Below are 18,606 nucleotides of genomic sequence, written 5' to 3'. Positions count from 1 at the left end.
TGTTGAGATAGAAAAATTTAAAGACAAACCACGAAACCCCTTTCCTCCAAGCTCCGGGTCCAGCTCAGACTCTCTCCTTTGTGAAGCCCTCCCCGCCTGCCCCTGCACACATTACTCTCTCCCTACCCTGGCCATAGAGCAGCCTAACCGATCATTTTAGGCAGTTTTTTAAGAGTTTCGTGGTCTTTTATCTTGTCTTCTAAACAGGAGTCTTAGCTATCTGAGGAGGAACAAGGGAGAAAGTCGGGCCCAGAGAGAGAGAGAGGACAGCATAACTGGAGAGGCTTACCAGGTGGAACCCAGAGGCCCTGGCAGGGTAAGGAAGGGCCTGTGGTCAAGGTTGTACAGCTGCTTCATGTCAGAACTGGGTCTGGAACCCAGTGTCCCTTTTCTCCACTCTCCCACCCCACCTCAGCATACAACATTTTAATAAAATGGGTATAAACCTACTACACATTTTAGTTATACAAGTTATATGGTAGAGTTTCTCTGGTATAAAGTATACACACAGCACCTAGAAACAGCTCAGTAACATGAATATAATCTACCTAAAACTAGTATGCTAACTATGAGAAATGTAACACATATATAATAATTATTTGTCTTCTAGAGGATTTTGAAGGCCCACAGATACCTTCAAAGTCATCTGATTTCATTAAAATGAGTCTCTTTTCTGGGACTTCCCTGGTGGCACAGTGGTTAAGACTCCATGCTGCCAATGCAGGGGGCCTGGGTTCAATCCCTGGTCAGGGAACTAGATCCCACACACATGCTGCAGTTAAGGGTTCGCATGCCACAACTAAGGACCCCGCCTGCCGCAACTAAGACCCAGTGCAACCAAATAATAAATAAATAAATACATACGTACATACATTAAAAAAAAAAAAAAAAAGGACCTCTTTTTCTTATCCAGAAATTTCCAGAAAAAGGCAGGGCAATAATTTCTCCTCCTCCATGAATTCCTTGAGTACCCTCCCCTTAACGGGATGGACCATCCGTTCCTTTGAGCCCTATAACACAGTACATAGGAATTTCTTAGGAAAAAAAGTGCTCAGGACAGAAAACATCTTCTAAAAATTGAGGTTAATTGGAATCTACATGAAGCAGTGATATTAGCAACCAAAAATGAGAAGGAAAGTGCAGCTATTATATTGGAACATATTAGGTTAACAGTTGGCTTCTCAAAACAGAGGGTGCTGACCTACAAAAAAAAAAAGTAGGGTTTGTTTTTTTTTTTTTTTCTTTACTCCTCCCCACTCCTCAAGGACAATGCAGGTTTTGGAGAAATATTGGTTCAATCCACAAAATATAGTACTAGAAAACTATATTTTCCGTCAACTTTGCTTATAAGATGCTGGGAGAGAAGAAACTGATGTGAGACAACCAGAGAAGAGCAGAAGAAAGGCATGATCAGTCAAAGGCAAAGCCACAGTCAAGGCCCTATAACAGCAGCTCGACTGCTACAAGTCCAAGGAGCCTTTAAAGTATACCCAGAGAAAGTGGTTGTTCCCTAGCCATTTCAGCCACATTCAGATACAGAGAAAGCAATTCAGATACAGATTCACTAGAATCAGAAACACATAGATGTAGCACCTATTAGTTTGTGTGTCTTATCGGTAACCCAGCACGCTAAAGAGCTAAGTGCAGCCAGTTCCTTTTGTGGGTGGAAAGAAAAATCTGTGTGTCTCTGTGATCTCTTTTCCTAACAACTACTTAAAGCAGCGCTATACCCATGGTTTTCTTGCAAAGCGTAGAACTATACATGCAAATCATCCAAACACTGTCTGTGCCAGGCACTGCAGGTAGGAGATACCCAGCAACACAGATATGGTTTCTGTGTTCCAGGAGTTTACCCTCTATTTGGGGGATGGTAATTCACACATGCAAGATAATCAACAATGTAAAGTAGCCCGTAAGAAATGGTCAATGAGTATACCAGGCAGTGGTCTCCGTGGTGTTCAGACAATGGATTCTACGAACTGAGATGGAGACAGGTAGTGCTTAAAGTGAGCAAGGAAGAATGAATAAAAATTTGGCAAGCAGAGGAGGTCACGGGGGTGGGCTCCTTATGGATAGCTGGGGTTGATTCGACTATCCTGTCTGGCTGGACAGAGTGAGCCCTTCCTCCCTGCCTGTTCCATGTCCATCTCTCCTGGAACCCTCTGCTTAATCAGAAAGAGTGGATGTGGAGAAGGAGACAGTAAAAGATACAGAGGAGGGACGGTATTAGATGTGACTGGGTGTGGGTTTTCTAGGGAGTAGGGAGATTGATTTAGAGAGGTAGGTTGGGGTCCCAGGAGTCTAGATTTTATATGATATATAAGGAGGGGTTATGGAAGGTTTCTGAGCTGCAGAATACTATCAAGAGCCAGGCATTATGTTGCCGCTTTATCTCATCTAATCCCCTTAATAGTCTACAAGAGGGAAATCATCTTCCCCATCTTACACCTCAGGAGACCAAAGCTCAGAGAGGTTAGGTGAACGCCTAAGGTTTGCTAGCAGAGGGTGCAGCTAGCCTCCCACCCCAGGACTCACTGCAAACCTGGGCTCCTGGCAATGCTGAATTTTACCGGAGCCTCATGCCCCGGGAAAACAGTAATGGTTCGGGAATCTCTGCTTCCGTGTTCCGGGAAATGGTTGACTGCAAAGAAACACCCTTCCCCATGTGACTTAGATTCACAGATGTCTCTCTTGTTTACCTAAGACAAGGCTAGGCACTGGCCCTCCAGATTCCCATTTGTTGCCTCATAATGATTAGCTGAACAGCTTGACCCCACTGGTCAATGGGAGCGAAATGCTGGTACAGCACGGTGACTATAGTTAACAACACTGTATTGTACACTTGAAAGTTGCTAAGAGAATAGATCTCAAGTGTTCTCACCACACACACAAAGAATTAACTCCGTGAGGTTATGGATATATTAATTAGCTTGATTGTGGTAATCATTTCACGGTGTGTATCAAGCATCCCATGGTACACCTGAAATATATACAATTTCTATTTGTCAATCATACCTCAATAAAGCTGGGGGGAAAAATGTTTGTTAACCAAACTTTGGTTAGGTTTCCCTCCTTCCCAGCCCCATGAACTCCTCACTATAAAAGGAAAACCCTTTTGGCTAAGCCTTGAGGCCCTGCAGATGACACAGAGGTTCTCCCTAATGCAAGTCCCCTTGTCCCTACTGCAAAGTCTTTTCCCCTTTACAATCAGATTTGTTTTTTATTTGACACTCCTAACTATTGTGCCACGTTGCCTATTTTGCATTGACACAGGCAAGAGATGTTTCAGAAGGTTACACTGGCATACGTGGGAAGGAGGGTTTGGCTAAGGCTGTTGTAAGGATTAAATGAAGATTCAGCAGAGCGCTTATCGCAGGCCATGCTCAAAATACTCAATAAATGGTGACTGCGATCTTGACTATTACCATCTTCAGGTTGGGGATGAGAGGGTTCCAGGGCTTAGTCTGAAGAAAAAAAGGAATCATGTCGCTTCCATGAGTCTGCTCAAATACAGACAACCCAACAAATGTCAAACAATGAAAGAGGGGGAAAAAATAAAGTCTTTAGTCATGATTCTCTTCCAGCCCTACATAAAATTCAGTTTAGGTTGAAACAACAAGGAATTAGTATAAAATCGGAAATAACCAAAATGTTGAACAGGACAAGAATGACTTAGTGAATTACGATAATTCACAGGCTGGAGTAGAAAGCAATTAGAATTACAAAAACTACATAGACCTAAGGAACATGTTCATAATGTATGTTAAATGGTAAAAGCAGACAATGTAAAATATGCCTAAGTGTGGACAAGACTAGCAGATAAAATGTAAACATGAAACCAGGGGGGTGATATATAGATAATTTTACAATTTCAATCTTTTAGTTACCCTCAAAATCACTAAGCCTCCACACTAGATGTCTGATAGCATTTATCTCTATGGAACAGGATTATGAAGGGTCTTGCATTCTCTCTGTGATGTTTCTCTGCATTGTTTGGATTTTTTTTACAACAGAAGTAAAGTAATTTTGAAAGCAGAAAAAATAACTGTTCCCTTATCATTTTTTTTTTAAGTGAAAATCTAAGAAAGAAACTCAGATTCTACAAAATGTATTAACAGACCCCAAGGGAAGGCAGAAGGAGGAGATACAGAGAACCAGCTTCATCTAGCTTTTCCTCTGTCCTTGCAAAACAGAGGTAAGGCTGATGCGTCCTCAGCTGTGGTCAGTTCTCCCTCACAAGCACCAAGGGCCTCCACCCGCCACACTGAGCTGTACAGTATTTCTTTTCCTATTATTGTCAGGACGATTGATGTAACACTGTGTTCCTCGCCAGCTTTTCCTGACAAGCGCCACAGTGTGTGAAGAACTTCACAGTGAGAAAGGACTTGCTGCAGCAACATGGATGGACCTAGAGATTGAGATTATTACACTAAGCGAAGTAAGTCCGAGAAAGATAAATATTATATGATTTCACTTATATGTGGAATCTCAAAAGTAGTACAAATGAACTTATTTACAAAACAGAAACAGACTCACAGACATAGAAACAAATTTATGGTTACCAAAGGGGAAGGTGGAGTGGGAAGGGATAAATTGGAAGTATGGGATTAGTAGATGCACACTACTATATATAAAATAGATAAACAACAAGGATTTACTGTATGGCATAGGGAACTATAGTCAATATTTTGTAATAAACTATAATGGAAAAGAACTGAAAAAAAGAATATAGAGGGCTTCCCTGGTGGCACAGTGGTTGAGAGTCTGCCTGCCAGTGCAGGGGACACGGGTTCGAGCCCTGGTCTGGGAAGATCCCACGTGCCGTGGAGCAACTGGGCCCATGAGCCACAATTACTGAGCCTGCGCGTCTGGAGCCTGTGCTCCGCAACAAGAGAGGCCGCGATAGTGAGAGGCCCGCGCACCGCGATGAAGAGTGGCCCCCGCTCGCCGCAACTAGAGAAAGCCCTCGCACAGAAACGAAGACTCAATACAGCTATAAATGAATGAATAAATAAATAAATCAAAAAAAAAAAAAGAATATAGATATATATGTGTGTGTGTGTATATATGTATATTACTGAATCACTTTGCTGTACACCTGAATCTAACACAATATTGTAAATCAACTATACTTCAATTAAAAAAAAAGGATTTGCAACCTCGTTTATTTATTAAAGAAAATCATCTCAGAATTATGAACCCCAAAAGAGCCACTCAGTGTGAGTGAACAGACGGTTAACTGCCCAAGTTTATCTTGCCTGGTTTGTATCCAGCTTAGCCAAAAAAGTCCAAAGACAAGCGGAAGAGTTCCCAGAAAGAAGGAAGGCAAAATCTTTCCCAGAAGGGAGGGTAAGACTAGCTGTTCTCACGACAGTCTGATGTGAACTTGTTCCTCCAAGTTTCAAGTGGATGACGAAGTTCCAGGATGGAAATAAACATTTGGTAGACTGGAGTCCTTCGCTAAACAAAGCAAATGAAAACCTACTAACAGGAACAATCCCTGACAGCTTGCCAGAGCCACAGTGACAGCAGGTGCTGTGACAACCCGGGATTCTCCTCCACCCCCATCACCGGCCTCTCCCTGGTCACTCTTAGCTGAGTCAACACTCAAACAAGTCTCAGACCACCTTTGATTCCATTCAAATCTTGCTCTCAAGAGTGTTGGTTTTTCCTGTACCTTTAATATGTCTCTTTTCTTCCCCAGCTAAATGGCTGTCACGGAACCCACTGTAAATCCCAGAGTGGATGGTGTGGGGTGGTGCGTGTGCATCTGTGTGTGTGTGTGTGTGTGTGTGTGTGTGTGTGTGTGTACACACTAAGTACGGAAGGGGAATGAGAGAACAGAGGGGAATTTATAAATACAGCTGCCAACATTTCTAAAACAGTCGCTTCTTTATTTTTATCTCCTACCCTGACATTCAGCTCAGAGAAGGACAATTATCATTGCTAAAATGCTACTTACTGAAAGTCTCCAGGAATCAGGTGCTGTGCTAGGGCTTTATGGAAAGGATCTCTAAGCCTTACGCTGGCCCTGCAAGGTAAGAATTCCCATTTTGCAGGTAAGGAAATGGTGGCACCGGCTTTCCCAAACTCACAGAGCCAGTAAGTCAAGTGAAATCCCACTAAGTCTAGGTCTGTGGGTTTGCAAAGCCCATGCTTGGCCACTCTAGCAGCTGCCCCACCATCGCACCCTCAGGGTAGAGCTGCCAGATTTAGTGAATAAAAACAAAGGATGCCCAAGGATGTACCAAATATTGCATAGGCCATGTCAAAAATGCTTTAATTCTTAGGATGCAATGCTGAAGGATTCAGGGGCAAAGTGCTGTAATATCTGCAACTTGCATTCAAATAATTCAAGAAAAAGTGTGTGAGAGAGAGATGACGTCTATATAGGAAGATGCTAACAACTTATAAATTGAAATGAATCAAAATATTGCATAGACATACTCACTAAAATATTATTTGTAGTTTATCTGAAATTCAAGTTTAACTAGACATCCTGTATTTTATCTGGCAACCTACCCCAGAAAGACCGTGAAACTGTAGAGAAATCATCACTTGGGCTCCGAGACCTTCCCGGGCCACTAGACAACCCTGTAACCAGCAGAGTTTTCCACTTATGCTAAATTAACAATCAGCCTAAGGTCCCAAATCAGTTTTACAATGTGACTTTGTATACTGCAGAACATGATGAATTGTTCCAGGCATAATATGGTGGCACTACCATCAAAAGAGGCATTGGAAAGATGATCAGGTTACGTGGTCAATCTGTAATGTCAACAGCCAAGTTAATCATTTGGACTGAAAAACGTACCTCTCAGTTAATTAGCCAATATGTATATAATGAGAGCTTTCTCTATGCCCAACAAGCATAGGCCCTGTTTCAAGAAGACATTTAGCTAAGGACACAAAATTGACCTGCGTGTAACAGTGCAAGGCCCAAAGAGGGGCTTATGCCTGAAATTTATTTGGATCATTTCCATTGTATGGATCCATCCTAAAAGCCCCATCTGCATACCTCACAGGCTGCTCAACATCAACGTGACCAAAAAAGGGACTCACGATCTTCTCCCCTAATCAATCACTCAGTCCTATTGAGTTCACCTCCTCCCCTTCTCCACTTCTATTCCTGTGCCTATTTCATCACCGGCGTGGACTGAGGCAATACTGTTCAGTATTAGCTAGTCTCCTAATAGGTGATTAGGTAACAGGTAGTCTCCTAACTGGTCTCCTTCTCTCCAGCCTTGGCCCTTTCAAAGCTATTATCCACATCAGCTTCCAGAGAGTTCTATCAAAAGTGCCTATCAGGACAGACGCTCTCCCTACTGCTCACAGGATAAAGTCTGAGGTTCTTGACCTGACGCAGCCCATCCCCTGCCATCCGCCGTCATCCCCTGACAGGTCCTTTAGAGACCAGCAACACTCAACTGCCCACCTTCCCCCAGGTATGGGCTGGATGAGCTGCTTCTGCTGAGAGCTGACATGAGTTGGTACAGCCACAAGATACAACACATCCAAGTCAGCCTGACAGAGATCTTTCGGGAAGGCAGCACAAGGACGGCTGCTGAACCGGCTGTCCTGGTATAAGCCACGTCCAGATGATAAAAATAAGCACTCAGGGAATTGCATTGGGCTTGATGGCAGTAAGTAATACTTTAAAGGAAACTTCCAGGCTTCAAGAGCACTGCTGGTTGTTCTTTTAGTTCCATAAAGTGCTACTTAATAATTAAACAGAAACTCAGCATCCGTGTTGCCATCTACACCGTCTGAATTCACCCGGAGATGATGCAGACCAACTTTGAGAACCTGATCTAATAGCATGTGGATGATTCTCATTGGATTCCAGATTAATAAAACTCACCATATAGCAAAACACCAGTTGGTTTGCATTATTTTAAAAATTTCTCCCTGAAATTAAGCAAACCCAATGCAGACTCTTATAGTAATGTAAGTAATTTGCACTATTTACCTTTTTAAATTCTCTGTTGAGGTAAAAGAAATACACTGCCATTAACATTTTACCGTTATTCTCTGACCTTATTTTAACTCAAGAACAAATGCCTTGGCTTTTTTTTTTTTTTTTAATGTCACTGTTGTTGAACTCATTTTGCTTTAATTGCAACTCCAACAATTTCGGCTAATGAGATCTGACAGTTGAGGTTCAAATGTTAGTTTATGTGTAAGCTGCTACTCTGTCTATAAAATGACATACAAGGGGGGCTTCCCTGGTGGCGCAGTGGTTAAGAATCTGCCTGCCAATGCAGGAGACACGGGTTCAAGCCCTGGTCCGGGAAGATCCCACATGCCGCGGAGCTACTAAGCCTGTGCGCCACAACTACTGAGCCTGTGCTCTAGAGCCCGCGAGCCACAACTACTGAGTCCATGAGCCACAATTACTGAAGCCCACGTGCCTACAGCCCATGCTCCACAACAAGAGAAGCCACCGCAATGAAGAGTAGCCCCCGCTCGCCACAACTACAGAAAGGCCACGCGCAGCAACAAAGACCCAATGCAGCCAAAAATAAACAAATAAATAATTTATTTTAAAAAAAAACTTGACCTTTAAAAAAAAAATTACATACAAGACAAGAAGGTGGAACAGTTGTCCTGAAAAAGCTCCTGCTACAAAATACACACTAGAGTACTTTTTAAACGCTTCCAGGTAATTACAAATGTGAAACCAAGGTTGAGAACTGCCAGCCTAAAGAAAAAGCAGCCACCAGACAGAAACTTAATCAAAAGGACCAGGTGAAAACTGGGGAAATATATGTGGATTACAGCCAGCAGGGGGTTGGGGGGAAGAGGCTGAAGGAGTGGATGAGAGAAAGTATTTTAAGATGTGAATAAATAGGAAGTGTGGCCGTGACAATAATGCTGGGTTCTGTGTATAACCTGTGGAGCCAGTCATTCTTTTACAACCTGTTTGGTTGCGATTATATCTCCCAAAGATGAAATAAGTAATGTTCTACGTCTCCTCTTCCCTCCATTACTGTGGACTATCAGAAATATAGTATTAAAAGTAATATCCTTAAAATGGGACTTGCAAGAGTAATGATTACATTCCCATAACAATGGCATTCTGCCTTGCTTTCTCTAGAAAGAGTAGAAAACTCAGATGACAAAGGAGCCACGTGGGAAAGGTCAATGAGTGAAGCAGGTACAGGTTTGTACATATTTGCAAGCCAAATCCTAGCAATAATATTCACTTCTACACAGAAATATGCCCTCTCCCATTTTTGCTAAACACATTTTGTTAAACACAGGCTATCTTTCATTTTCCTTCTTTTGGTAAAGAGCATCAGACACAAACAGATATTTCTCTACTCTATGAAAGACAGCAGAGCAAGCACCATGACAAAGGGCACCTTCACTGAGCCTTGCGGTCAGGGGACAACAGGGGTGTGACCGTGGTGGGAACAGGGAGGGAGGTTAGCAGCCTCTATTCTGCCCAGGCTGCTGCCACACAGGACTGTGATGGGGTCAGCACGGCAAAACAGCCACATGTTTCCGGAGAAGCTGAAAAGCTGGATTATTTGGTGAATTTTCCAGATTTTAAAGGCATAAACTATTAGTGAGGCAAACGTGACCACTGGCCTACAGAGCGGAACAAAAATGTGAAGCTAAACAACAATATACAAACAAAATCATCCTGAAGATGTTAAGTTTTCGTCCTTCCATTCATCCACGCAACGTTTAATGACCATCTATTTTGTATGACATTCATTCAGCAGGTTGGGAAGAGGATACAAAGCTACATAAGGCAGGACCCCTACCTTCAAAGAGAGCTTTCAGGCTAGCTTTAAATACTAAATTGTGTCATATGAATAGAAAATCCCTGGCAGGGCTGAGGCTAGAGGGGAGTTATCAAGGAATTCAATTATGGAGCTGCTTACGTTCTAGTCTAGCTTGTTTCACATGCAGGAAAAGACAGGAGATCTGCTGAACCTGCATCACCGATGGCCCAAACCACTACCCTTCACACTGGACTAATGAAACTAAAAGGACATATGAATATATATTGAGTTGGCCAAAAAGTTCGTTCGGTTTTAAGTAACCATAAAAGACACATTTTTCATTTTCACCAAGAGTTTTATTGAACATTCACTAACCAAATGAACATTTTGGCCAACCCAATAACAAACTAAACAAAATCCTGGTGGTTTGAAAACATTAATAATATAGCTTCCAAACTGGCCTTACAGAAATAAAGCAGAGACATTATGTTATTTTTTAAATTATTCTAAAAATCAACAAAATTAATTAAATGAAAACCAGATCAGTAGTTCTCGAAGGGTGGTCTGAGGACCTCTGGGGGTCCCCAAGACCCTCTCAGGGGGTTCCCCAAGGTCAAAACTATTTCCATAATAATACTAAGACATAATCTGCCTTTTTCACTCTCATTCTTTCATGAGCATACAGAGGAGCTTTCTAGAGGTCACACAGCTTGCAATGATGTCATTGCTCTGACAGCTAACGGAATATGTGCTGTGTATTCTTGTGTTTTAAAAATGTATCCGTTTTAATTTCTAATATTGTAAATATCAATAGATATAACCCACAGAAATATAGGTTCTTTGGGGTCTTCAATAATTGTTAAGAGAATAAAAGGGTCTGAGCCCCAAAAGTCTGAATTAGATCATAAATTCCATAAGGGTAAGGGCTGTGTCTCATTTACTATTGTATCCGTAGCTCTTAGCACACTGCCTCACAAATGGTTCACACTCAGTAAATATTGATATTTGCTAAATAAACAGATGACTGCCAAAGAATATACCTAAAAGTGCTTTTGGATATAGAGAGCAAACACTGAATGTAGCCTTTATTTTCCTCGGTTGCTTTTGACTAGTTACCAGCTTTGATAAAAAATAGTCGCTTCATGTAATGTATCATGTATATAGAGTATATATCTTGATGATATAGGCCATTAATGCCCAGTCACTTGGCCAACATCCTGTGTTTTCATTAATGATCTTATAATCCCACCTGCCGATTCTTCCCTGGGAAACAAGCAAGTGTCTGGCAGAACAGATGGCCCCTTCACTGCGGCCTGACAATGAAATCTTGTACTTTATTCAACGAGAAAACAAAAACGATTCTCACAATCTAGAACCTTCCCCTCCCTCCCTAAAGATATCTCCTTTAATGTAAACCTGCAGAATAATAGTAATTACTAAGAGTAATAGCCCCAACTAGAATTATCAACTCTTTTATATGTTAGTCATACCAGTTGAAATTAAAAATAAATACAGCAAATTAAAAATAAATAGAAGCACCCCATTTCTCTAAAGTATATGTATTACTATATACGCACAATGAAAAAATGTAGATTAATCAACAATATATTTAACAGTGGTTATCTTTCTTTTATTAATTTTTGTTGTCTTTTTACAATGGCATGTATTTTTTTACCAGAAAAATAAACAAAAATAAAGAATAAAATACAAAGTTTAAAAAAAAAAAAAAGAATTGCCATCTCAAGGAGTGAAGACGTGGGTTAACGTAATCACCATCCAAACCAGTCACAGACTTCATGACCTGGGTGCTTCTTTGACCTGGGTGCTGTTTCTAAGGACTCTGATTCAGCAGGGCTGGTGGGGTCTCTATTTTTTAAATTTCTATAGGTGATTCTGACGTGGTTCCCTAGAGTCTAGAGACAACACTGAGAACCACCGGTTCACTCCATTGTCTTAACCATTAGTAATGAATGCACGCACGGTCACCATGAATTAGTAACAGCTGAAAGAAACGTAATATGATTTTGATGTCACCAGCTCATGTTTCTAAAAGCCAGGGAGGAGTTGGATAATTTTGCTTAGGAGTTAAAGAATCTGGCAAGGATACGGCCTCTGTTTACAGATCTATGGTTTCTGCTTGTGCTGAGCCAATCACATGACTCTATCACGAATCCGGAAAGAAGGAACTGAGAGATGAAGCACGTTCATGGGAGGCTCAGTAGCTGAAGAGTCATATAGGGTCAGGGCTGGGGAAGCTCCAGATGAGGAAACAGCCTGCGCCCAAGGAATCAGAGGAAGCTGGTTGGTGGGGAAAGCGGAGGAACGAGTGGGAGACACAGAGTGTGCCTGGTCCTGCTGACTTTCCAGTTTCTACCGGATTGTCAGGAGGCCTGACTGTGCTGTGGGTCTCACCCTTGGATATCTATGAGCTTCCTCTTCCGGCTTTATAAAAAGCCGGCTAGCTCGTTCTTGAGCTCGCGTGAGGGTGCCTCGTTTCCTCAGAGAGCATTGCTCCTCTTTAATGCCAAGAAGTGGAGGACAATGTGATATGCGAGGGTAGAATTTACTGTCACCAGGAATCTTTTGAAAGGAAAGAAGGTGCTAGTAACTGCTCCGGGATAACAGGTGTAAATAAGCCAGAACTGTCACAGGCGACGGGATGTAGGGTCATCCTCAGGATGGGAAAAGTGAATTAGGAGACCCAGCTTGCCCCCCAAGCCTCTCCATTTGGACTTTGGTAAGTCACTTATCTACGTATCCAGTGTCATATAGGTGTAAAGGTAATTCGATACCCACCACCATCCATTTCAAAATTGACACAGTCTCAGTTTCCTTGACTAGAAAATAACAGATTAAGTGATGCCTAAGGTTTTTTTCTTAATCTAAGATTCTATGTCTTCTTAACTCTGAAAAGAGACAACTAAGGAGATGAGGTAGCTGGGCAAGAAGGAGCCCTTTAAGATTACATATACTTGATTGTCTTTACATAAACAACAATGAAGATGTTTTACTCATTTGACTTTAAAAAAGACCCCACATATTCACCAATCAATGTTATTTGGTTAAATTATCAGTGATTATATTTTATTTCTTGAGGCACTAGAACAGCTCCAAAGTTGCTTTGGCTCCCGATGGAGGCCAGCTGATACCTGCCCAGAGCCTCAGGTTCTGGCAAAGGGTAAGGGAAGCTGTCCTGTTTGTCTCATCGTGGAGACCTAAGGCTATGGTTCTTCCTTGGTCTGTGAATAGGAAGCAAAGTGTCAACAGTCTCTTGTCCTCTCACTGCTTCCCTTGCCAGCCCATCTCTTATTAGCCAGCCCTGACTTTGGCCAGCTCTGTGTCCTCAGTTCTGGGAGATGTTTAAACCGTCAACAAGCCTAAAGGCAAATTTAATATCCTGAGCTGCAGAGTTGTTCTCAAGCACAGGTCGTATGCTTATGTCATAGAATCTCAGAAATTTGGAGCTAGAAGGAACTTTATCTACTATATAAGCTTCAGTTCCTAGATGAGAAATGAATAGCTGGAAACAATAACAAATGTTTACTGTTGTCTGTACAAATATGTTGCCTACACAAATAACAATAACAAAGTCAGGTGCTTGGGAGGGACTGTGCTATATGCTTTCCATCAATCCTTTTATTTCATTCTTGCACCAACCCAAAGGTAGGTATTCTTATTACCCCCATTTTCAAGATGAGGAACCTAAGGGTTTGAGAGGTTCAATATTTTGCTACTTGGCTTGTCCAATTTAATCCAAGTATTTGTTAGTGACAGAAAAAGGAGTTTTAACCAAGTTCTGCTGATTCTTAGGACACTGTTCTTTCAAGTAAAACGATCAAAAGTGAGGCAGCAGGCTTTTTAGCTACCTACCATGTACCAGGCACTACACTAGGTGCCAGAACAATTAGCAGGGTTACCAAATGAAATGTCACATAAAATCCTGCCCTTTCAGGTTCTAGGGAGGAAAAGAGATTGCTGGGTCTCTGCAAAGCTCTGTCTTCAGGGAGGTTAAAATGCTCGACAGGGAAGGCCTAGTTAATGCTCAGAGTATCCCCCAGGATGCGGGTGTGGGCCAAGGAGGGAAGCACTACTCTGCCTCTTCTGCAATTGAGAAAAGTAAAGAGAAACAATTACAGGGCTTGCCCAATGCAAGGCATAATATAACAAGCCAAGAATGGAACCAAACTGTCTGGGTTCCTTCCACTCTATTCAATGGCCAAAATTAAAATCTCCCTTCAATCACCCCTGGCTACTGTGGGGATCATAGATAATTATCACATGAGACAAATTCTTCTAATAGGAATTATGTTACTAAGCTTCTCACAATTAACCCAACCTACTCATTTGATTTTCATTCTTTTTCTCTCTTCTCTTTTTGATGTAGACAAGACAGGACACAGTCTTCAAATGAAAAAAATTAAGAACTGGGAGTAACAGGGTGGATTATATTACAAGTATATTAAAGTCAAGTTACGAATGAATTTTTCCATAACAACATTAATGGAAAGAATGATGGCAGCCATAACTGATCACCTATTCCATGCCTGATGCTGTGCTCAGATTACCTCACTCAGTCTCACAACAGCACACACAGAGGCAGATCCTGGGTTCGTGTGAAGCTTATACATGGTGTGGAGGCCCTCCCTAAGAAAAGAAAATTTTGGATACAGAATTAGGTAGAAGGCTTTGGAAGGGCCTGTGCAAGCGAGGGACCCAAAGCTTGAGCTTTGTGAGCTTCGTGGTAAATGCACCGCTGTGCCCAAGATGGCTAACATCCTCACTTCAAGGAATGAAACTGAGGCTCAGAAAAGTAACTTGCCCAAAGTCAAAAGGCTTGAAAATGTCAGGGCTAGGATTTGAACACAGGGTGCCTGACCTCAAATCTCATGTATTTTTTCTTTGCTTACGTGCCTTCTAACGAAAATAAAACTGTTATCGTTTACAAATAACTATACATACTAACTATACCCCATGAAAAGTACACTCATTTTCTCTAATAATTCTTATAGTCCTTCTATTTACGTGAGTTGTTATTAACCCCATTTACAGATGGAAAAACCTAAAATCAAGAAAGGTTAAGCACCAGCCGAAGGTAACCTAGCTAGTACACGGTGGAGCCAGGATTCATGCCCACGAATTGACCTGCTGAGTCCTTACTCTTTCCCGCCATCTCATGCTAACATCCTACAGGTGATCCAGGAAAGCAGAATGGTAATGATGGTAACGCGTGACCTCTGGTTGCCTTACAATATTCCCACACCTGTCCACAGAAACTAGCCCTCTCATTTAGTTTCACATACCACATTGTGCAATATTCCTTAACAGAGTGAGGCAATTCTGAAAGTTCACTTCCTCTGTACTATAATTTATCAGTCAGATCAGAGTTCATTCCTCATGGAAAAAACCATCTTTAAAAGCCAATTACCAAATATCAACACCAACTCAAGTCCCAGCCAAGCTGCCTTACAGCCCACCCCCCCCAACCCCCGGCATCCTCCCTGCCGACCGCCCATGAATGTAGACCCACAGAGCATCAGAAGGCTGATAATATCTGAGACACGGGGGAGATCACTCAACCTACAGGGCTCTCCTGAAACAGCCTTTCAAAGCCACACAAGAAAATTCAATTGACTGCAATTGGATTGCTTAACTCTAGTCACCCAAGCAAGAGGTTACATCCTTAAACAATCGTGCCGTGGATTTGCAGGTGGACAAGCGTGGAGAGATTCAATTTAGTTTTTTCTTTGAACATGGGTGCTCAGAGAAAACAATGGCCTTTGAGAAGCTCAGACAGTGGGCCTTGTCTCCCATTGGCAACGTGAACTTAAAAAAAATTAAACTATGCTTTGCCATGGCATTTTTTTTTAAGTTGCCTTTAACCGTCAGATTTCAAGTAATTGATGGCCTTTAGAAAAGCCTCCATTAAAGGAATATGTCTTTTGCCACCTGGAACGAAACAATTTTGCTAACTGGGAGTGCAGTGATCAATCTTGGAGGAGGCCCGGGGCTTTTATTATCTGGCCAACTGCAAGTGTCAACCAGTGGAAGAAATGAGGCATGCAGTTATGGGTGCTAACAAGAAAGGCTGCTCCGATAATCTTTTTTTAAAGGAAAAAGCGATCCCATTAACTCTCTCTGGTTCCTCTTTCCACACAGATTGGTGGGTGTGGGTGAAAGGGCAGAAGAAATGACTACTGGTGAAATCATAGGATGGAAAAATCTGAAATGACCAGCTCTCCAGCGCACACATCTAAGGGGAAGAGACGGGCTCAGATTCTTTTAAGGATCTAAATGTATCTCTGCCTGAAGCTTATGGCTGTTTGAGAAGAGCAAGAATCCACGGTGAAACAAAGCAACACAGACTGCTGGTACAAGATACCAAACATCTAAGTCGGCCGGTAAACACAGACTCTGATGGACTGGAAAGTCACCCAGCCCAGAGGCCTGGCCTGGCTACCAAGGGCGGGATCAGCCCAGGAAGGCAAGGACACAATAGACCACACACCCGCTTCTCATCCCCACCCCACATCACTTCCAAGGCCACAGCAAGCAGCCTGTGGGGTCTTTCATTTAGTTTTGTTTCTTCATAAAGTGGGAGGGAAATGAGTTTGGGCCCAACAGAAATTGGGGCGTAGGGAGGGCTCGGGGTGGGCGGGGATGCAAACGACAGGAGAGAAGTGGAATCTTTCTTTAAAAGTCTAGATCCGTAGTCTTGTTTATTATTCTAAAAGGAACAGAAGCGTTCTCATTCCTCTCCTCCTTCTTTAACCCTTACCAACCCACCCCAAGAAGACAAGGAGGAAAGCAGGGCTCTAGTCTAGAGGGTTCGCCGGGGTGCAGATCCTCCCTGCACAAGGTTTAGCAGAGGGAGGGTGGGCTGGAAGTGTCCTCCCAACACACGCGCGCGCGCGCGCACACACACACACACACACACACACACACAAACACAGCCGGCCACGCCTCACCTTCTCGATCGTCTGGTCCACGGCCTTCTGGAAGACTCTGGCCACCAGCAGCGTGACGCTGGTCACCAGCAGAAGCAGGGACAGCGTCCCCACCACGTAGAAGCAGCACCTGCCCATTCCGCGTACCGCTCACGGGCCGGGCGGCCGGCGACTGGACGGGAAGGAGGGAGGCAGGGAGGCGCCGCCGCAGCCGCCACAGTAGCGGCCGGAAGGCCCGGGACCTTCGGGCGCCTGCGGCCCGGCCGATGCGCGCGGCTCCCGACTCCGCGGCCCCTCGCCGGCCGGTGGGGAGTGGAAGGCCCGCTTTGGTTTCGCTTTCCCTGGCCGGGGCAGCCGCGACGCCCTTGTGGCGCAGCTCGCGAGGAAAAGGGAGCACGCAGGGCGGGGACGCTCGCCGGCCGGGCTCTCCGCAGCCCCGGGAGGCGACAGCCGGCAGCTGCGCGGGGAAGCGGGCGGGGCGGAGGCTGAGCCCGCAGTCATGTGCCCCGCAGCGGCTGCCGCGATTCGGCCCGCGCGACTCGCGGCCAGTCCCGGCGGCCCCCCAGCGCCAGCGGCTCCCTGACGCCCGCCCGGAAGCGCCCCCCGCCCCCTCGTCGCAGGCCCCGCGCCCACCCCGGAAAATCGCCTGCCCTCCCCGGCTCTACCGCCTCCTCAGATACGAGCTGCGGGCCTACCGAGTGCCAAGCACGGGGGATTCAGGATGGATACGACACTGCGCCTGCTCTAGACGAGCTCACAAGTTAGCGGGGACACTGTGAACCGTAATTAAGGCGCAATGTAACAAGTGCTTTTACGGGGGGCATGCTGAGATCTGTGCCTACCACACCTCTGCCCCGGCGACCTAGGACCTCACAGTTGAACTGGGTCTTGGGGGATGGGTAAGGGTTTGTCACGTGAGGGGTGTGTGCAAGGGAGGGAAGAAGCATTTGGAGGAGAAAAAGCTGTGTTCAGACATCGCAGGTGAAAAAGCAAGATTGTAGGCGGAAAGAAGTTACTTTTGACTCTAGGCTCAGGTGTGCAGTGTGGGGTGAAAGGTGTGGAGGCCCCTTGGGGTCAGACTTTGAAGGGCTCTTGTGTCCCATAGGAGAGTTGGGACTTTATCCCTGCTCAGTGGGGTCAGCAAGAGGCTTCAAGCAGGTGGCCCTGATGTTCTCATCTGCTTTGCTCACCAATATGTCCCAAGGCAGCCGGGCTAAAGTCCGCACTCAGCAGGGACTCAATAAGTATTAGTTGAATGAACATCAGCTATATGCCAGGCCTTGGCTAGGTGCTTACACACACCTATTTAATACCCACAGCAGCCTTGTGGCTGTTTGTCCCAGTTCCCCCGAAGCAGTGCCAGATGGGAGCACTGTGCCAGAGATGTATGAGGGCACTTGGACAGGAAGCTGGACCTGGGATGCAGGTGTGGCCTTTGTGAAGGAGAGAGGCGAGGAAGGAAGGCTGAATGGAGGGAAGCATCTTATGCTACAGTGAAGCTCTAAGAAAGTTCAGCAAGGCCTTGGGGGATCCTAAGCCAAGCTGCCCTGTCCCAGGAGTCCAGCATGCCCCAGGAATAGGCTTCTTGTCATTAGGCAGGCGCTGGCAGCAGCCCTAGGAAACTGGCCTCTGCACCAAGCTGGGGATGAGAATCAGAGCATAGATTTTAGGGCTCAGCAGCTGGGACAGGGCCATTGGTCAGCTATGCTCTGCACTGCAAGTTCTGAGAGTACGTTTTCTTGGCCACTATGGTAGTATTATTCCCGTTTTACACACAAGGAAACCATGGCTCTGAGAGGTGAGTAACCTAACAAGCTCAACCAGTTGCTGAGTGGTGAATCTTGCCTTCCAAAGCCCTCACTTTTTCTACCCAGTGCATTGCTGCCTCCCAGCTGCCATCAGTGAGAATCTAGGAACAGGGGGTTCAG

At 44.3% G+C, this 18,606-nt stretch overlaps 1 protein-coding gene across 1 annotated transcript in view; it reads right to left on the bottom strand.

The window, feature by feature from the left end:
* Window positions 1-17,144, bottom strand: part of SCARB2 (scavenger receptor class B member 2) — a 68,875-nt gene extending 51,731 nt beyond the window's left edge. The window contains exon 1 of the mRNA XM_036852608.1: window positions 16,700-17,144. Coding sequence (XP_036708503.1) covers window positions 16,700-16,816 — 117 coding nt within the window. The 5' untranslated portion in view covers window positions 16,817-17,144. The remainder of the gene's footprint in view (window positions 1-16,699) is intronic.
* Window positions 17,145-18,606: the final 1,462 nt, after the last annotated feature.

This window comes from Balaenoptera musculus, chromosome 5 (assembly GCF_009873245.2).
Source record: "Balaenoptera musculus isolate JJ_BM4_2016_0621 chromosome 5, mBalMus1.pri.v3, whole genome shotgun sequence".
NCBI classification, from domain to species: domain Eukaryota; kingdom Metazoa; phylum Chordata; class Mammalia; order Artiodactyla; family Balaenopteridae; genus Balaenoptera; species Balaenoptera musculus.
This window is presented reverse-complemented; position numbering and strand designations above follow the sequence as displayed.